The sequence below is a fragment of the Microcaecilia unicolor genome, chromosome 1 (assembly GCF_901765095.1).
Source record: "Microcaecilia unicolor chromosome 1, aMicUni1.1, whole genome shotgun sequence".
Taxonomy (NCBI): domain Eukaryota; kingdom Metazoa; phylum Chordata; class Amphibia; order Gymnophiona; family Siphonopidae; genus Microcaecilia; species Microcaecilia unicolor.
The window spans coordinates 346,626,369-346,647,612 of record NC_044031.1 but is presented as its reverse complement, the minus strand read 5'-3'; the positions used below and the strand labels follow the sequence as shown (position 1 = coordinate 346,647,612).

General features: G+C 44.6%; 1 protein-coding gene across 1 annotated transcript in view; it reads left to right on the top strand.

The window, feature by feature from the left end:
• Positions 1–21,244, top strand: part of ULK4 (unc-51 like kinase 4) — a gene marked incomplete in the record, with an annotated part of 1,752,451 nt that overhangs the window by 1,001,526 nt on the left and 729,681 nt on the right. The window contains 1 exon segment of the mRNA XM_030209369.1: positions 2,805–2,932. Within this exon segment, the coding sequence (XP_030065229.1) occupies positions 2,805–2,932 (128 nt within the window).

Below are 21,244 nucleotides of genomic sequence, written 5' to 3'. Positions count from 1 at the left end.
CAAGCAATGCCAGGAGTCTCTTGACCAGGAAAAGAAGCAATAATATATCATAATATACATACATCACTGGTCCTTAATCTCTACATCCAGGCTCTTATCACTGGAGGGGGGGGGGGGGGGGCTGTTCACAGTGAAAGCCAAGAGTCTTTTGACCAGGAAATATAGTTCTCTGTACAGTACGTACGTTAGTCACAGACGAGCTCCCCATTTCACTGGCAATAATTCCCCTTTTTATTAGGCTTAGAACTAAAAGCTAAGGAAAATTATAGAATGCTTGAGAATTTTTCTGTTTTGGTAAACAAGCCATACAAAATATGCTTGAATGTGAAACTTTTATAGAATTTCGGGGTTAATATTTTACTTATCTGAGGGTTTTTACTTACCTGGGAATTTTGTTCACCCATCCTCAGTGTTCCCAATTTTAAGCCCTCTTCAGTTGGTTAGCAGGTCTGCTGTTAAAGATACTTTATCCAGTCTTCTCTGCTTAGCAGCCCTTGGAAAATCATCCAATGCTGCAGGAAGGTGACGAGCTCTCAGTGATACCATCTGATAACCATGCCTTCATCTCCAGGATGCAAGCCCTTCTACTTCTATTTCTCTTTTCAGATGACCAGCCTGAACTCCAAACATGCTCCACCTCCCCCTTTACATACCAAATTAATTAGAGCCGTGTTTTATCTTCTTCCACATTCCAAATCATTTTCACACAAACAGAATTATCACTTTAATGAGAGAGAGTGCACTGCCGGTCACTCAGACAGAGTTGAAAAGCAATCTTTAAAATCCTTTACAACATGTAAACTCAATTAAAAAAAAGGAAATATATTCTTCAAATATTAAGTAGAATTATAACAAAAAGATTCTTTTATTGAGCTGCATTAAAATTTTGCAGTTTCTGTCTATCAATGGATAAATATTACAGTAAAGAAAACAATAAAATATATTAAATTAATATTCTAAATTATAGTGAAGATATTTCTTCACAGGTGGCCCAGACTCATCCACTTTGTGCTCAGACCCACCCAGCAGCGGTGCTTTAATGGAAATCAAGATCATTATATATATATATATATATATATATATATATATATATATATATATATATATATATATATATATATATATATATATATATATATATATATATAATGATTATGCTTACTTTGTTATAGAATTTACTTACTGTAGAATAATAGAATTGCATCAGACCTTACTGCAGAAAATAATAATCACTGAAAAGAAAGGTCACATATATGTCATGCTTGTAATTAACTAGCTTGTTAGTAAGAAGTAGGCCGGAATCATCTCAGGAGTTTGGAATGTTTTAATTAACTGAGATAATGAAGGAGGTGTATGTGCCTTATCTAAAAAAAGGTATCTGGAAGGGCAAGGAAGGAAATCATTATGTTTTCTTTCTTATTATTATTTGTTAACCAGAACTATAGCACCTGGTGATTGTGAGATAACAGTATTCCTGGCTGTTTAAGGTTACATTGAATCAGTACTGACAGACTGCTGACTGGGTTTCCTTATGTTTGGTAGTCTCCCTGCATGCAGGTTTGATTTACAAAATAAATATCTTTATATAATTGAGCCCAGAGTTCTGTGAGTTTCTTCGGTAAAGGGAAAATTTCCATAACAGTGCTCCCATATTAATTATCATCATCATCCTTAATTATAAAGATAATTATAAAGAAGAAAAAATAAAATACATTTTAAATAGGAAATGCACCAGATCACCATAGGAAAATTTGAGAATCATCTGGTAGTCAAGCGGGGCTGCATGACATATTGTACTTGATGATTTTAAATGTGGGATGTGATCCAACAGTGTTTAAATTTAGCAATCAATATTCAGCTGACCGCAGTGAGTGAAATAGGTCTACATATTCAGTACTGGGTCATGTCTAGGCACTAGCACTGAATATCCAGGAATATCCAGGGCCACGCTAGAATGTACTAGCTGCTGGGACTTTTGCAGGTCTCAGTCGATATTCAGCTCGGACCACATAAGACACACAAGGAAAACAGGTGTCCTCACCCCTTCCTATTCCTCCGCACCCTCCTCTGCAATCCAGATCCCTCCTCCTTCTCACTTCTGACAGGAAGGTCCCGACCAAGCTCCAGCTCCCTTAGACTCCCCCCCCCCCCCCCCCCAGCTTATCTTGTCCAGGGGGTCCTGTGGGCAGGAGCATTGACCACTGGTTCCTGCATGTTGGGATTTCGGTCACAAAATGGCCACTGCAAGTACTGCAAATACTAGTAAGAACAATGAGACTGCTGCTATGGGTAACAGAGGCCATTTTGTGACTGGAGGCTCAATACAATTGGAGCATTCCTGTCTTTGAGGGGTGGGAATGAGGGGAGATTTGGGTCACAAGAGAGGGAGGAGACACCAGAAACTTTGATGCCGCTACCCGGAAGTTAATCAGGCACCATCCAATATTCAGTCTGGTGCCCAGTTAGCTTAGTGGCTAAATATAGGACAGCCTTTTTGCTGTTCTAACTTTAGCCGCTTACTTAACCGGTTAGTGATCTGAATATTGCCACTAAATGGTTAATTGTCAACTCCCTCCACAAACTATCCCAGCATTAACTGAACAGTGCAGAGCTTGTTAGTGCTGATATTCAGTAGTACTGTCTGTTTAAATGACACTGAATATCAACGGTTAGGTAGGTTCAAGCAATTTAACTGGGCTGGAGGCTCTCTTGCTCAGTTAAATCACTTTGAAAATTGACCAGTTAGACAATGGTGTCATTGACTCTTTGATATTTTTTTTTTTGTTCTTACATTTGTTTTACAGGATTTTCTTACTAAGATCATTCGCTTATTGGAAAGTCCTTCAGCTTTAATCAGAGCCAAAGCTTTCCTGGTTCTTCTGCAAATTTTAATTTATAACAAAGAGATGTTGCTTCTCTGCTGCCAAACAAGGTACAGTATGTAAAGGAATGTAATTAAATGGAAGATACCAATACAGTATTATTCCTAAAACTTTTTTAAAGACCTATATAGCAATGTTGTCGGATCACTGACTTTCTGTTTATTAAAAATGAATCCGTTTTTGACAGATCTAATTCTTTTGTATTTTACTTTGTTAGTTGTTGAGTTCATTTTTCATTAAGGTGCTTTAACCGCAGTGTAACTTTTATAGTTGAAATACTGCACAGAACAAAGTTATTCAGATTGTTGCAGTTATCTGGGTCTTGCTGTGTCTGAGTAAGTAGAACTGACATTTCAGCCATTGTGCTTTGGCTTTCTTCAGGGTATGCTATGAGGTCTACAGTTTCTGTTTATTTAGTGAGTTCTTCAAACCTCATGGTTTGGGGTGGTTTAGGTGGGAAATTTAGGCAGGAACATTCATTGGTCATAAATGGGCTGCTCCCTTTCCCTGGTGGTAGGCAACATATTGGTATTGTCCAGTAGGGTGGATTAATTCAGCCTCTTAAATCCACCCTACTGGACAGTACCAAGCTCAAACCCAAACTGTGCATCCGCTATGTAGATGGCACATTTGTCATTTGGTCTCATGGATGGGAAAGCCTCTGATTTTCTAAACCTTCTGAATAGCAGTCACCCCAATATAAAAGTCACCATGTACAGTGAGATGCAGCCACCCCAACATAAAAGTTATCATGTAGAATGAGATCAATAGATGTCTTCCATTTCTGGACGTAATGATCAAAAATTGGGCTGATGGAAACCTGGACTACACTGTATATAGACCCCCCCCCCCCCCAGCCTTTATCTACATGCGGAGTCCCACCACCATCTGGCCACAGAAAGAGTCTCCTCCATACATTAGTGAACAGAGCACTATCAGTGGCCCAGACAATCTTCAGAAAGAAAAGAACAACCTCTATGACACAGTTAGCCACTTCTCAGGCCCTGAAACTTCTGGACAACCCAATCTGCAAATCAGCAATAACCATCAACGACTAGATGAGGACCCTGTGACAGAACAAAAACTCCTAGTGTTCTCCTATATCCAAGAAACACATAAGTAAATTGCTAAAGAAGAATAACATTAGATCTGCATACAACACACCACAGAAGCTGGCATCCATATTCACTCATGTGAAGGACCTGCAACCTCTTCTGCAAACCCTTGAAGTTCACAAAATCTCATGCAGTTGCAGCCAATCATACATTGGTGAAACTGGCTGCACTATAGAGGAAAGGCTACAAAATGAAACCAAATTAAAGTTGGGATTTCAGTCACAAACTGGCCGCTGCGAGTAACATAGTAAATGATGGTAGATAAAGACCTGAACGGTCTATCCAGTCTGCCCAACATGAGTCTGCTACTAGGTATCACAGAAGCCTTTTTGTGACTAGAGGCACAACACAGTTGGGGCATTCCTGTCTTTGAGGAGTGGGAAGGAGGGGAGATTTAGGTCACGGAAGAGGGATGGGTATCATTAACTTTGATGCCACTACCCAGATGTTTACCAGGCAGCAGCCAATATTCAGCATATGAGACAACACAAAACTCAGTAACATATAAAAATTGGTTGTAGCCATCCATGCTAAAACAGCTAGTCATATGATTAGATTTGAGGACACAAAAATTTTGAAGAAAGAAGATTTCTGGTGGCCAAGAAGAATCAAAGAGGCATTAGAGATAGCAAGACACCCAATAACCTCAATGGAGACAAAGGGCTCATCTTAAACAAAGTATGGCTACTGCTCATTGAAAAATAAATTCAGTGTATAAAAGACTGGTGCTGATGGCAAAAACCTTTTTCCATCTCCCAGAGTTTCAGAATGTGACCTACATAAATTCTCACCTCCCCCTCCAGTCAAAACTATTCCAATGAATTTCTTTCCTCATTTTCCCACCAAAATTTAAATTTGTGACCAACAAACTTTCCTTACAAATTTTCCACTGAAATCTTCCACCTAAACCTTCTCAAACCCCAACCAATCAAATTTGAGATCCCACTATATAAAGACCGTGCAGCATAACCTGAAGGAAGCTGGCTGGAACATCAGTTCCATTTACTCAGATGCAGCAAAACCCGGTCAACTGCAACAATCATGACGCCAGTCACAGAAGCCTAAGAGAACCAAGTTACTCAGTTTGAAAATCAGGTTGTTATAAGGTTGTGTGTGCACACATTTAGAAAACCAAAGTAGCATTTAAAGTTAGGCATGTGTACGGAATGTCATCTACATGTGTACTTCTAGATGCTGCCTTAGAACTTCTGGGCCCGATATTCAAAAGGGTTTAACAAAGCAAGAGAGGCTTCTGCCTGTTTCAGCTATACTGGTGCTGGTGACCGATATTCAGTGGCATATGCTGCTGAATATTGGCTCTAACCACCCATTCAAAAACCAGGCAGTGGAGAGGTGATATGGGAGTGGAGTTGGGGAGCAGCCAGCACTTATACGGGCACAGGTCATATTCAGTTCCAGTGCCTGCATAGCCAAGGCCAGATAGGACTGCACAAAAGGCTGTCCCATCTTTGGTTGCTTAGCTGTGCAGGTGCTAGCACTGAATATCAGCTGGCAGCCCCATAGCTGCCAATTTGAGGCCCACTGATCCTATTCTCCTCCTGATCCCCAAACACAGCATCCCCTGATCTGATCTTCCTGCCCAATTCAGCACCCCCAATCCCCCTGATGATCCTTATCCACCCTGACACCCCCCCCCCCCCCACCAGGACTTACTGAGGGCATCCTTGGTGGTCCAGCAGGAGAGGACAGGAGTGGTCCCCTTCTGTTCCTTCCCCGTCTGGCTGTGGGAGAAAAATGGTGCTGCTGACCCTTGGCAGTAGTCTCATAATACTATTGCTAGGGGTCAGCCTTCCATAAAAGGACGGTGCAATTGCAGGGGTTCTTGTGGGATTTGGATGGGTGGGAGGAGCATTGGGGGTGCTGATTTGGGTGGGAGGGATTGGATTGGGGATATGCTGAATTGGGGGTAAGAATTGTGAGGGTGCTGAGTTGAGGGCGTCGAGTCTATGGGGGAGGATGGGAATCGGTTGGTGGGTTGAGTGTTGGAGGATTAAACAGATTCCCTTATGTGGATCCCAGCTGATATTTTGCCAGGACCAAATAGATGTTTTATGCAGATCCCTGGTGAATATTGGCTGGGACCCACATAATTGCCAGCATATACACAGTCATTCCCAGATATCAATTCCAGTGCTTGAAGATGGCCCAGCATTCAATATCCAGGCCTAATTTAGCCAGTGGCAGTTGGTGCTTTAAGCAACCACAGAATAATTTGTGTGTCTTATGAACATAGATGTATAGTTTTAAACAGGGCTTTTTTTGAGGGGGTACTTGGAGGTACTGAGTACCGGCACCTTTTCCATTGTCTACTAAAATTGACCCATGGTCCTCAAGTTTTAATGAAAGATCTCAGGCTCTACACACAAATCTTGCTTTGTCATAGATTCTGTGACTGGTTCCAGGGGTCCTTGCTATTGTAGGGTAGGTCCAGTGGTGTGCTGGAGCCAGCTCGCACCGGCTCGCAAGAGCCGCTTGTTAACTTTGCTTGGCTCTTGCGAGCCGGTTGTTGAAACCCGCGAGCCGGCTCTCCTCCCTCTTCCCTCACATCACCAACCTGACAAATTCTTCAGGGCAGGCAGGTTCGCACTTTAAAAATGGCCGCCGAGACTTCCAGAGGCGGACTCACGAGACTTCGCCCTTGTAAGTCTCAGCGGCCATTTTGAAGTGCCAACCAGCAGCACCAGCGGGGGACTGCGTCAGTGCTTGCAGCAGGCAGGCAAGACTGCCTGCCCCGAAGAATTAAAGGAGTCAGATCGGTGACGGGAGGGAGGGAGGAGAATTCTATTAACAACTCGGGAGGGGGTGGCAGGGGAGAGAAGGGTCATCGCTGGGCATGGGTGGATCATGGAGGGGAGAGAAGGGTCATCGCTGGGCATGGGTGAATCATGGAGGGGAGAGAAGGGTCGTCGCTGGGTATGGGTGGATGGAGGGCAGGGGAGAGGAGGGTCACTGCTGGATTGGGTGGATGGAGGGCAGGGGAAAGGAGGGTCACTGGGTATGGGTGCATGCAGGGCAGGGGAGAGAAGGGTCGCTGGGTATATAGGTACATGCAGGGCAGGGGAGAGGAGGGTCACCGGACATGGGTGGATGGAGGGCAGGGGATAGGAGGGTCACTGGGTATGGATGCATGGAGGGCAGGGGAGGGTCGCTGGGTGCATGCAGGGCAGGGGGAGAGAAGGGTCACTGGAAATGGGTGGATGGAGCGCAGGGGAGAGGAGGGACGCTGGACATGGGTGGATGGAGGGCAGGGGAGAGGAGGGTCGCTGGACATGGGTGGATGGAGGGCAGGGGAGAGGAGGGGAGAGAGAAGAAATGCTGGACATGGATGGAGGGGAGGGAAGAGTGAGGAAGGAGATGAGATGAGGGAAAAGGAAGAGAGGAGAAAAACTGCACATGGATGAAGAAAATAGGCAGAAGCTGAGGACCAGAAATGAAGAAGAAAGGAGGAAAGGAAAGAAATAAATGGAAAGGAAACGTAGTTAAAGAGGACAGATAGCAGCAGAATCGGATACTGGGCCAGCATGATCAGAAAAACAGTCACCAGACAACAAAGGTAGAAAAAAATCATTTTATTTTCATTATAGTGTTTGGAACATGTTCACTTTGAGAATCGGGTGCTCAACATTAAAAAGTTTATATTTATTTACTTATTTATGGCATTTTATCCCACATTAAACATGAATTAGATTGGAACCTGGGCTCATTTAATTTTTTTTTTCCTGGAGAGAGTAATGCATTGCCGCCGCCCCCCCCCCCGGCTATAGCCAGCTCTGCAATTTTGGGGCGGCGCAGAGATGGACGGGGGGGGGGGGGGGGGCGCAGAGGTGGACTGGGGAGAGAGCCTGTTAAAAATTTACCAGCACACCACTGGGTAGGTCCCTCAGTGATCACCCCATCCTTAAAGGGTGGCCTGGCATTTGAGTACCAGCACCTTTTTCGCTGGAAAAAACACACTGGTTTTAAACAACTGTCCCCACAATATTCAGCCTGCGGTAGGCGATGATTTTAAAGCCGCCGACAGCAGTGGGCAAAATTAAACCTGGATAATGAATGCTGGGCCTTGCCCAAGCACTGCCAGCATTGATTATCTAGAGTCATGTGTTGACTGGAGTTATGCAGGTGCCGGCCAGTATTCAGTGCCAGCATCTACATAGCTGAGCAGGAAAAGATAGGACTGCCTTTTGTGTGGTCCCATCTGCCTGTTTAGCTAAGCAGGCAACAACCCTGAATATGGCCTGTGTCTGCATAACTGCTAGCCCTCTCCAAATGTGGTCCTGGATTGCCCTAGCACTAACCAGACAGTGCCATGGTGATCAGAGCTGAGATTTAGCGGCAATGCCCCAGTTAAGTGCCACTGAATATCTACGGCCAGCCTGCTCAGGATGGTTTAAGGTGCAGGAGCCTGTATTTTCACTGGTGTAACAAGTGACATCAGACCAGATGTACTAAGAATTTTCTGTAATTCCATGCCTGTGGGAAAAAGGTTGCTTTAGCACAGGGTTCCATTTTATGCAGTGAGACCTTTTGTTAAAATAACCTGACTTAACAGTAGCCCATGTTGATAACTTCCCCCCTTAATGTGGACCAGTGATGCACATAGGGAAAAGTTAATCCAGATTACAGATGGTTTTACCAAAGGGAAATCGTGCCAAACAAATCTCATTGAGTTCTTTGATTGGGTGACAGGAGAATTGAATCAGGGACGAGCTATGGACGTAATCTACTTAGATTTCAGCAAAGCGTTTGACACGGTTCCCCATGGGAGGCTCTTAAATAAACTGGATGGGCTGAAGATAGGACCCGTAGTGGTGAACTGGATTAGGAACTGGTTGACGGACAGACGCCAGAGGGTGGTGGTGAATGGAATTCGCTCGGAGGAGGGAAAGGTGAGTAGTGGAGTGCCTCAGGGATTGGTGCTGGGGCCGATTCTGTTCAATATATTTGTGAGTAACATTGCCGAAGGGTTAGAAGGTAAAGTTTGCCTATTTGCGGATGATACTAAGATCTGTAACAGAGTGGACACCCCGGAGGGAGTGGAAAACATGAAGAACATGAGGCTAGAAGAATGGTCTAAGGTTTGGCAATTAAAATTCAATGCGAAGAAATGCAGTGATGCATTTAGGGAGTAGAAATCCATGGGAGACGTATGTGTTAGGCGGGGAGAGTCTGATAGGTACGGACGGGGAGAGGGATCTTGGGGTGATAGTATCTGAGGATTTGAAGGCGACGAAACAGTGTGACAAGGCGGTGGCCGTAGCTAGAAGGTTGTTAGGCTGTATAGAGAGAGGTGTGACCAGCAGAAGAAAGGGGGTGTTGATGCCCCTGTATAAGTCGTTGGTGAGGCCCCACCTGGAGTATTGTGTTCAGTTTTGGAGGCCGTATCTTGTTAAGGATGTAAAAAGAATTGAAGCGGTGCAAAGAAAAGCTACGAGAATGGTATGGGATTTGCGTTACAAGACGTATGAGGAGAGACTTGATGACCTGAACATGTATACTCTGGAGGAAAGGAGAAACAGGGGTGATATGATACAGACATTCAAATATTTGAAAGGTATTAATCTGCAAACGAACCTTTTCTGGAGATGCGAAGGCAGTGGAACGAGAGGACATGAAATGAGATTGAAGGGGGGCAGACTCAAGAAAAATGTCAGGAAGTATTTTTTCACGGAGAGAGTAGTGGATGCTGGGAATGCCCTCCCGCGGGAGGTGGTGGAAACGGTAACGGAATTCAAACATGCGTGGGATAAACATAAAGGAATCCTGTTCAGAAAGAATGGATCCTAAGGAGCTTAGCCGAGATTGGGTGGCAGACCCGGTGGTGGGAGGTGGAGATGGTACTGGACAGACTTATACGGTCTGTGCCAGAGCCGGTGGTAGGAGGCGAGGATAGTGCTGGGCAGACTTATATGGTCTGTGCCAGAACCGGTGGTGGGAGACGGGACTGGTGGTTGGGAGGCAGGGATAGTGCTGGGCAGACTTATACGGTCTGTGCCCTGAAAAGGACAGGTACAAATCAAGGTAAGGTATACACAAAGTAACACATGTGAGTTTATCTTGTTGGGCAGACTGGATGGACCGTGCAGGTCTTTTTCTGCCGTCATGTTACTATGTTACATCAGGCTCTAAATACTTGAAAATTTACCATTTTATTCCTTATTTCTTCCGCTTGATACTTTACTTTGATATCTTTTGCAAAATACACATTTACATATAAATTTTAGTTGGTGTTCTAAACATATATTTTATATTGCTAGTGCTAGCTCTAATGTGTTATTTTTATTTTATTTATATTGCTAGTGCTAATTCTAATGTTACAGTTTTATTTTATGTATCTGCTTTTTCAATTTTAGCTTTAAATGGTTATACTGATAAACAAACTATCCAGAACTTGAAACAGAGCAATATTCCAAACATTTATACAGGAAACATTATAAAAAGGCAAAGTAGAAAAATATTCAGCTGCCAAATAAATATATAAAAATTGTCATCTTATTAACTGTTATACTGCCTTTTGTTGTATTCACATATATGAGATAGCTGATGCTATGGTTTAATGTAAATATCTTCAATAAACTTTGAGAAGAGGAGGGGAAGGATAGGGAAAGGGGAAGAAGGATGTGAGGAAGGTGAAAAGAAAAAAGAAAAGCAGGGATACAGAAGAAAGGAGGGAAGGGAAATGAGAGAAGGAAGCAAAAAGGGTGAGAGAAAAAGAAGAAACAGGAAGAGAGTGAAGAAGAGGAAATAGAAAGGACTTACAAAATACACTTTGTAGTCAATCTGTTGGTTCATCCCAAATGGTTCCATTGTATTAAATTCAAAAATAAATTTTTGTTGGATCCTAAGTAGTTGTTGCGTTCTCGAGGGCCTTGGCATTCTGTCAGGTCCTCGAGGCAGGACTGGAGTTCGTGAGCCCTTGGGCCACTGCCAAGGAGCGGCAGCGGCAGGCAAGATCACCTCGGGACTGGAAACAAAGAAGAGCAATACTGGAACTCTGGACTGGAGTAGTACAAGGCAGGCAACTAGAACAGATGAGACAGGAACAGCTTCACCTGCACCTAGCCACTGTTCCTCCGGAGTTGAGCTCCGAAGTGCAGGCAGCCGGCAGGACTTGCAGAATAAGGCAGGAACTGAAGATCCAGAGGACCCACCCTGGGTCTGGGATACACGAGAGCGACAGGACACGGAACTAGACTCAGACAGTGTGCTACTGCACAGCCACTAGCAAGACCCAGAAGACAAACCAAGGAACACAAGGCGTACAGAAGCTAGCAGGAGCAAGGACTAGGACAGCAACACACTAGGCAGAACGGGGGTCCGGGAATGCCCACAGGGTAAACCCTCTAGCTAAGTGGAGACAGGATACAGGAATAATCACCCAGGAAAACACACTAGCCAGACAGATACAGGATTCAGGATATACCCTCAGGATATACAAGCAAGGTAGGCACACAGGCTAGGCAAGGCATGGTTCAGGGTAAAGAGAGCAAATCAGGAATAACAGGCCAAGGGTCTTGGGCAGGCAGCACAGCAAACAGAGTAACCAGGAAGAACAAACCCGGACAAAGGCTTCACCCCAACCCAGGGTAAGCCAGGAACAGAGGCTTCACCCCAACACAGGATAAGCCTGGAGCAGAGGCTTCACCCCAAACACAGGGTAAGCCAGGAAGGACCCGTAGTCCACAGACAGAGGCTTCACCCCAACTCAGGGTAAGCCAGGAAGGACCGCAGTCCACAGACAGACAGTGGCAGGGAAGACCCCCTACGGAAGGACAACAGAGACACAGAAAGAAACTGGGCAGGAACCCAGAGTGCAGCAGACACTTACTAACCTGACCTGGCCTAAGAGCATAACACTTATGCAAAGGCCCTAACTGCAAGCACAGCACCTCCTTATGAAGGCTCTCACTGATGAGTCACCAGCAGTAGGACAGAAGCAGGAAGTACACTGACCCCAAAGAGTGGCTTGACACACATAGGAAGTGAGCCCACAGGAAAGACAAGCAGGAGCCATCTTGGAAGCTGGCACAGAGCCGGTGGCAGCCATCTTAGATGCTGGCTCCCTAGAGAGGCAGAGCCCACACAGGTGAGGTCTAGTGAAGCAATCAGCACAGAGACTAATGACAAGACAAACACAGACAGAAGCCAGCAGAGCTGCTGACCCCCAGAAAGAAGGTAAGGCTGAGGGTGGTCACAGCCACAGACGTGACAGTAGTCACTGGTCTAGATCTCCATCTCTCCATATATTGCAAATTGCAGCAGTTACTACACATCTAAGATCCCTAAATTAATGTCCTTTTTTTAATACAATCTCCACCATTTTCTGTAATTTCCTGTAAATGTAGCTTGTGTGTTCTAACAGCCTGGTACTTAACTTCCTTTTAGTCTTATCAATGTATAGCTGATTATACAGACAAACATAACATAAATGTTGCCTTATTGCAACATCCAATCTGCCTAATCACTGTTTTCAACAGTGGCCAATTCAGGTCACAAGTTCGTTGAATGATCCCAAAACAGATTTTATGCAGCTTATCCTAGAAATAAGCAGTGGATTTTCCCAAGTTCATCTTAATAATGATGTATGGACTTTTCTTTTAGGAAAGTATCCAAACATTTTTTAAACCCTGCTAAGCTAACTGCGTTTACCATATTCTCTGGCAATGAATATCAGAGTTTAATTACACTTTGAGTGATGAGATATTTTCTCCAATTAGTGTTCATTTTACTACTTACTAGCTTCATTGCATGCCCCCTTGTCCTTGTATTTTTGGAAAAAGAGTAAACAAGCGATTCATATCTACCCATTCCACTCAGTATTGTTTAGACTTCGATCAGCAATCTTTTCTCCAAGCTGAAGAGCTCTAGCTGCATTAGCCTTTCCTTATACAGAAGTCATCTCATCCCCTTTATCATTTTTGTTGTCCTTCTCTATCCCTTTTGTAATTCCGCTATATCTTTTTTCAGATGCGGTGATCAGAATTGCTCACAGTATTTGAGGTGCGGTCGCACCATGGAGTGATACAAAGGCATTATAATATTCTCAGTTTTATTTTCCATTCCTTTCTTAGGAATTGTTAGGAAAGAAATGGAAAACAAAACTGATAATATTATAATGCTCCACGGTGCACTGCACCTCGAATACTGTGTGCAATTCTGATCACTGCATCTCAAAAAAGATATACAAAAAACAATTCATTAAATAATGTTCTCAGTATTGCAGTAAGAATAAATCTTGAAATTCTGTTTTCATCCATTATGTGGGACAATGAACATTTTGTTCTGTATCATAATGTCACAAACATTACAACTACCACAGTTTTAATGGCCATGAAACTTGACCTCTGACGTGTACAGTGTTCATAATACCAGTATGTCTCTGAGATTACTGCTCCTTGTAAAAGCTATCATAATGTCTTTGTTCTTAAAACAATTGATACCTTGAACCACATACCAATATTGATTTACTGTTTTTTAAATTTTTCCAGAAAGATGTGAAAACTGAAAAGGATAAAAATAATGCTTTTTGGAGGGTTTTTTTTTCAGAGCCTTTCAAGAATATATTCTGGTTGGTGTTTTTGGCCTATGTATATGCCCTAAAGATAAATCTGTATATCATGTCTCTGATTTGAAGAGAGAACTCTCCTTCTGTTGTACATAATTGTCTTAGCTGTAAAAATTGACTTGTAAGTAAATATTTTTTAAGGGACCACATATGGTGACTTGTGAAATGGAATAGTTTGTTTTGCTTGTGAAAAATAGTAATATAGTAAATGATGGCAGATAAAGACCTGAACAGTCCATCTAATCTGCCTAATCAAGTCATGATTAAACCAACAATGAATGTGATATATAATTTCTCATTCATAATAGGTTTTTCAAATGTTGAATATCCATAGCTATCCCAGTATGCCTATGATATTGTATTGTATAATTGGGATCTTACAACTAGATTTCTCTCTTATGCATTAATCTCTGTTATGTATCCTACACTGTTTATTGTAAGCCACATTGAACTCACGCTTGTTTGAGAGAATGTGGGATATAAATGTAGAAATAGAAGTCCGCCCGGCCCTGTCCTTAGGTTCCAACTACTGAAGTTGCCGAAACCCACTCCAGCCTATCCTACTACTATTTACTACTATTTAACATTTCCAAATCCGTCTTGTCATTCGCTGGACACAGACTGTAAAAGTCTGCCCGACACTGTCCTCATGTTCTAAATTACTGGAGTTTCCTTTGAAGCCCCCTCTAGCTCATCCTAAATCAGATTGCCATATATGGGTCCCAGACCATTCAAGCTTGCCCAGCATCGGCCTTAGTTCTTCATGGCCAGAGTCACCATCTAAGTGCCACTTGACATGCAAGCACACATACAACCATTTAAGTTTTGTTTTTCATACCATTCATTCATCCCACACCTTTTTGAATTCTGTCACCATTGTTTTTCCACCACTTCCCTTGGGAGGGCATTCCAAGCAACAACCACCCTCTCCATGAAAAAGAATTTCTCTGAGCACACGCAGACCTGTAATTCTCACATGTAGGTAAAATGGAGCATTGCCATACTGGGAAAGACCAAAGGTTCATTAAGGTCCATGTACTTCTCTCAAGGTTTTTCATAATTTTATTCCTTCCCTGTATTTTGTTTATAGATTCTTTTTTTTGTCTCTTTTTAAAGTTTTCTTTATTTTACCATGCTCGCTAGGTCGCATTTAGGCCTGAGCTCTGGTCGGGTTTTTCCCTCTTCCTTTTCTTGGTGCTTTGCCCTTTTTAGCACCATTGAGGCGTTTGATTTGGCTACAACTGTTTTTCCTTTCATGTTATTGAATACTTCCTGTAGCTTCAAGCGTTGTAAGTTGGTGCAATAGGACCGTCTCTAGCAAAGACGCCCATTCTTGGTGTCTGCAGTGTTTGGGGCCTGATCATACCCTTGCTATCATGGCCACCTACCTGTTCAGCGCTGCACGCCATGGTGGGCTGCTTCTGCCCTTGGACGGTACACCACTGGAGCACGTCGTGTTCGGTCGCACTGCAAGACCGGCCAGCACCGATGCTTGCGGAGCTACTGCTAGTGATATGCAATTTATCCTTAAAATCGAGCATGGTACCGGAAGATTGGAGGGTGGCCAATGTAATGCCCATTTTTAAAAAAGGTTCCAGGGGAGATCCGGGAAATTATAGACCGTTGAGTCTGACGTCGGTGCCGGGGAAAATGGTAGAGGCTATTATTAAAAACAAAATTACAGAGCACATCCGAGGACATGGATTACTGAGACCGAGTCAGCACGTCTTTTGTGTGGGGAAATCTTGCTGACCAATTTACTTCAATTCTTTGAAGGAGTAAACAAACATGTGGACAAAGGGGAGCCGGTTGATATTGTATATCTGGATTTTCAAAGGGCATTTGACAAGGTACCTCATGAAAGGCTACAGAGGAAATTGGAGGGTCATGGGATAGGAGGAAAAGTCCTATTGTGGATTAAAAACTGGTTGAAGGATAGGAAACAGAGAGTGGGGTTAAATGGGCAGTATTCACAATGGAGAAGGGTAGTTAGTGGGGTTCCTCAGGGGTCTGTGCTAGGACCGCTGCTTTTTAATATATTTATAAATGATTTAGAGATGGGAGTAACTAGCGAGGTAATTAAATTTGCTGATGACACAAAGTTATTCAAAGTCGTTAACTTTTGACAGGATTGTGAAAAATTACAGAAGGACCTTACGAGACTGGGAGACTGGGCAGCTAGATGGCAGATGACATTTAATGTGAGCAAGTGCAAGGTGATGTATGTGGGAAAAAAGAACCCAAATTATAGCTACGTCATGCAAGGTTCCACGTTAGGAGTTACGCACCAAGAAAGGGATCTGGGTGTCGTCGTCGATAATACACTGAAACCTTCTGCTCAGTGTGCTGCTGCAGCTCGAAAAGCGAATAGAATGTTGGGTATTATTAGGAAAGGTATGGAAAACAGGTGTGAGGATGTTATAATGCTGTTATATCGCTCCATGGTGCAACCGCACCTTGAGTATTGTGTTCAATTCTGGTCGCCGCATCTCAAGAAAGATATAGTGGAATTGGAAAAGGTGCACGAAGGGCGTCTAAAATGATAGCGGGGATGGGACGACTTCCCTATGAAGAAAGACTAAGGAGGCTAGGGCTTTTCAGCTTGGAGAAGAGATGGCTGAGGGGAGACATGATAGAGGTATACAAAATAATGAGTGGAGTGGAACAGGTGGATGTGAAGCGTCTGTTCACGCTCTCCAAAAATACTAGGACTAGGGGGCATGCGATGAAACTACAGTGTAGTAAATTTAAAACAAATCGGAGAAAATTCTTTTTCACCCAACGCGTAATTAAACTCTGGAATTCGTTTCTGGAGAACGTGGTGAAGGCGGTTAGCTTAGCAGAGTTTAAAAAGGGGTTAGACGGTTTCCTAAAGGATAAGTCCATAAACCGCTACTAAATGGACTTGGGGAAAAATCCACAATTCCAGGAATAACATGTATAGAATGTTTATATGTTTGGGACGTTTGCCAGGTGCCCTTGGCCTGGTTTGGCCGCTGTCGTGGACAGGATGCTGGGCTCGATGGACTTTTCCCAGTGTGGCATTACTTATGTACTTATCATGGCAGGATGCACAAGTGGTGGAGGCCGGACCACTGACTGACATCAGCAGCCCTCAACCTTTTTCTATCCATTCCTGTCCTCATTTGAAGCTTCAGCTTGGAATCTTTCTGTCCTGCTGCTTGTGACTGTGTTTTGTCTTTGCCTCTTGGACCTCTGTTTGCCACGACCTGGACTGGACCTGACTTTGTCTTGGACCTCTGCCTGCCACGACTCGGACAGGACCTGATGTCACCTTGGGCTTCTGCCTGTTACAACCTGGACTGGACCTGACTTCACCTTGGACATCTGCCTACCATGACCCGAACAGGACCTGACTTCGCCTTGCACCTCTTCATGCCCTGACCTGGACCGGACCTGACTTCACCTTGGACATCTGCCTGCCACAACCTGGACTGGTCCTTGGACCTCTGCTTGCCATGACCCGGACCGGCCCAGATAGCTGCTAGTCTCTACCTCCGTAAGTCCTGCGGATTGCCAGAAACATAAGGCTCAACCTTGGGGGAAAGGCGGCTGGTATAGGTGAAGTTTCTGATTGTTGGTATCTGACTCCTCTGCCTGAGCAGCACAAGGGCTCACCGTTTCCTTTGACCTCGGACACCTGCAAACTGCATTCTCTGTCTTTGTATGAAGAAGAGAACACAGTTGGTCAGAGAGGCTCAGAAAGAATAGCCTCGACATCGGTGTTAGCATTGATGTCTTTGGCATCAACACTAGCATTGGGTATTGCATTGGCATAGGGTGTGATGGACAATATGGCTGCAAGACCCTTGCAAACTGGGAGTGATGGTACATTGAGTGGGTCTCCACCTGCCTCATGCTGGCCGCTGTGCCCCCTGGGACCGATCGGCGTCAGACCCAACCCCGAGGCGAAGTTGTTCTCTTCGGCACTGGGGAGCATCAATGCCTGACATCCGAAGAAGCCTCGATGCATGGTGCTGGGAGCTCCAGTGCACTGAGGGTTTCCACAGTCCCTGAGAAGCGTTGGTGCCGGGAGGACAGCTCCCCCTCCATACAGGAGGTGCTGATGCATGGGTCTCCACACAGCCAGAACCAGGCACCCGCTTTGACCTTGCAAATTCAGCAGCCTGCTTCTACACCGGCTCCCAAGCCTTTCCCAATGTTGGCCCTTGATGAGCACCTCCGGACCTTGCTCGCTGAGCTTTTGGCGGGGTTCCTGCAGAGTGCATCGGCATCTGGGGTGCTTGCACCGGCAATGCCTCTTTCTTTAGTCCCGCGTAGCCACCAGCTTGCAGTGAAGTATCCGACGCTGATGCCGCTTGCTGTCTCAACTTCGAGTACCACCCGTGTTGGCACATCCTCGACATCGGTGGAGGAAACTTTACCAGTGTCAAGGCTAGAGCTAACATGTCGATGCTTCTCTTGGGGTCCTGGTACCTCTTCGTTGAGGCAGACTCGGTCTCAGCCCTCCCACAAGGAGATCTTGGCTGACACTGGCAAGGGTGGGATCAGATGGGATGCCATAGGACTCCTCCTCCAAGAAGTGCCGTGGATCCTCTTCTGAGCCCCGTGAGACCTATGGCATCCCATCTGATCCCACCCTCCACAGGAAAGGAAGAAGTCGCCGCCTGAGAGCATTTCCATCCCATCTTTTCTGAAGGAGATGGTGGCTGCCAGCTCAATTCCTTTGGAAGTGAAGAACAAGCCCAGGGCTATGATGTTCGATGTCCTGGACTACAACTGTCCTCCAAGAGACACTGTGATGGTCCTGATTCATGAGATCTTATGGAACTTTCAAGTGAAGAACCAGGAGTCTCCTCTGTTGGTCTCTGTCCTCCCAAAGAAGATTGACATCATATACTAGAGATTCAGTCTTCCCCTGGGTTTGATAGGCCCCAGCATGCCTCATCATTCCCTGGTGGTGGAATATGCATTCAAAAGGGCCAGAAGTTCTAGGGACTATGATTTGGTGCCCTCTGGCCCTAGATTCTTTGGGGCAGAAGAGGTACCAGGCCTCCATGCTCATCTCCAGTATCCAATTGTACCAGTTGTACATGAGTCTGTGCTTGCAGTCCTTGGTGCGCAGTATGTCTGATTTGGCAGACTCTATCTCACTGGAGCAGACTGAATTTGTTCACCAGCTGATCAAGCAGCAGGAGGCGTATCTTAAGTTCTTGGCCAGGGGCACCTTCACCTCTGCCCAGAGTATAGCGATTCACAGAATCTCAAGGCTGTCTGATTCTGACTTGGACCAGCAGAGGTTGGCAGATGCCATATGCTGGAGGATAATATTTTTGGAGAGAAGGTGGAGGAGGCACTGCCGGTTCAACGCGATGCCAATCTGCAAGGTGGATGTTTGACGCTGCTCAATCAGCACTTCCCTGGCACCTTTGTGTCCCGATTCTTCACCAGCCTTTCCAATGTCTCCCGCAGGCCACGGTCGTCACCCACACTGCTTGTCTCAGGCATCTGTCACTACCTTCTCGGCTTTGCTGTCCTGTTCGCCTGCCTTAATGAGTCTCAGCGAGTCAAGACCTGATTTTTGCCTTTTCCTTCCTTCCTCCTCTTTTTTGCTTTCATTTCCCTGCCTACTTATTTATTTGTTTTAAGATTGTATTTATATTCCCTTCCTTCCTTCCTTCCTTCCTCTCTCTGTTCCCTCTACCCTCTCAATTCTCATTGTAATTATTTCATTAGTTCATTGTAAGCCGCTTTGGGGCTGCTAAAATGCGGCAAAAGGCGGGGTATAAATGACATAAATAAATAAATAAATACCATCGATTCTCTCTCCTACTGGATGCCATCTACACCTGCCTCTTCCTCTAGCAGGTTTTTTGGCAAGTTGAAGAGGAGTACTTATTATCGCAGAGGCGTAGATACACCTCTTCTTCTCGCCAGCCTCATCAGGCTCAGCCCCAGCACGCTCGTTCTCATCCTGCACCTAAGGCTCAGGCAGCTCCCCAGTCAAAGCAGGGGGCAAGCTTCTGACTGGCTCTAACAGATCATAGCCACTGTAAAAGTGACCGTCCCAGATGACTTGCTGGACAGGGGGAGGCTGAAGTTTTACCAAGAAAGGTGGCCCTTTGTTACCTCCAACCAGTGGGTTCTTCAAATAGTCCATCTCAGTTGCGCCCTGCATTGGCTACAGAGACCACCAGATTGCCCACTGAGAGCACATCACTTCAGCTTTCACCACAAGCTGGTACTTGCAGAGGAACTTTCTGCCCTTCTCAAGGCCCGAATGGTCGAAACCTTTCCACCAGGGGAAGAAGGGAAAGGATTCTATTCCAGGTACTTCCTTGTATTTATTTATTTGTTTATTTATTACATTTGTACCCCACTCTTTCCCACATACAGCAGGTTCAGTGCGGCTTACATAGTAAAAGAAAGCATCTTACATGGTAGAGAATAAAGTAAAACAAGGAAATGTAGGAAGAGTATTATAAACTGTGATGATCATAACTACTTAATTGTGAAAAGCTTTACTAAGGACACGTGAAAAGAATATTATGAACTGAGAAGAAAAAAAACAAAAAAAACCCACAGTGGCAACAGCGCCCAGTAATATATGAGTTAGAATAGGGAAGGTAGACATGGATAGGATAGGTGAAAGGGAAGGAGATTGGGAGGGAAATGGTAAAGGATGGAGGGAGGGGAGAGATAAGGGATTGAGTATAAGGGGATTAGTGAATAAGGTCAAATGTATCATTGGGGTCAAAGTTCGTGTCGACATCGTAGTAGGAGTATCGTGGGTGGTCTGGTAGAATTAAGTTGGTCTATTAGGGTAAGCTTGCTTGAAAAAATGGGACTTTAACATTTTCCTGAAAGGCAAATAGTTGTTAATTGCTCGGATGGGTCTTGGGAGGGCATTCCAAAGTTGACTACCCAGGAAGGAGAAACTGGATGCATAGTATGTTTTGTACTTGATACCTTTACAGGTGTAAATAGAGGTATGTTCGTGATGACATTGTTCTATTTCTAATTGGGAGGTCAATCAAGTTGTTCATATAGCTGGGGGACTCTCCTGATATGATCTTATGGATCATTGTATTGGACCTTGAAGTATATTCTCTCTTTGACGGGGAGCCAGTGAAGTCTTTCTCGAAGGGGTGAGGTGCTTTCAAATCTTGACTTGCCAAAGATAAGTCTGGCTGCCGTGTTCTGTGCAGTCTGGAGACTTTTTAGGACTTGGGATTTACATCCAAGGAAAACACTGTTGCAATAATCAACATGAGTAATGACTGTGGATTGAACCAGGTTCCGGAAAGTGATACCCACCAACACAACTGAGTACACAAGCATCCTTGAATGTCTGGATCCAAAACCCGAGGAAAGCCCAGCAGATCGATCATGGACCAAATTTGACATGATATCGCCAGATGAAATCTCACAATGGCTTGGAAAATACGCCAAGTCACAATGCAAACTAGATATCTGCCCCAATAACCTAATAAGATCCACCCCCAAACAATTCAAAAAGACCTTACGAATCATGTAAACCACAGGCTTCAAAATGGTCTCTTTCCCACGGAGAAAGGAAACATCTTACTCACTCCGCTGCCAAAAGATGCTAAGAAAAGCACAATAGACCTAACCAATTATCATCCAGTAGCATCTATCCCACTTATAACCAAACTCATGGA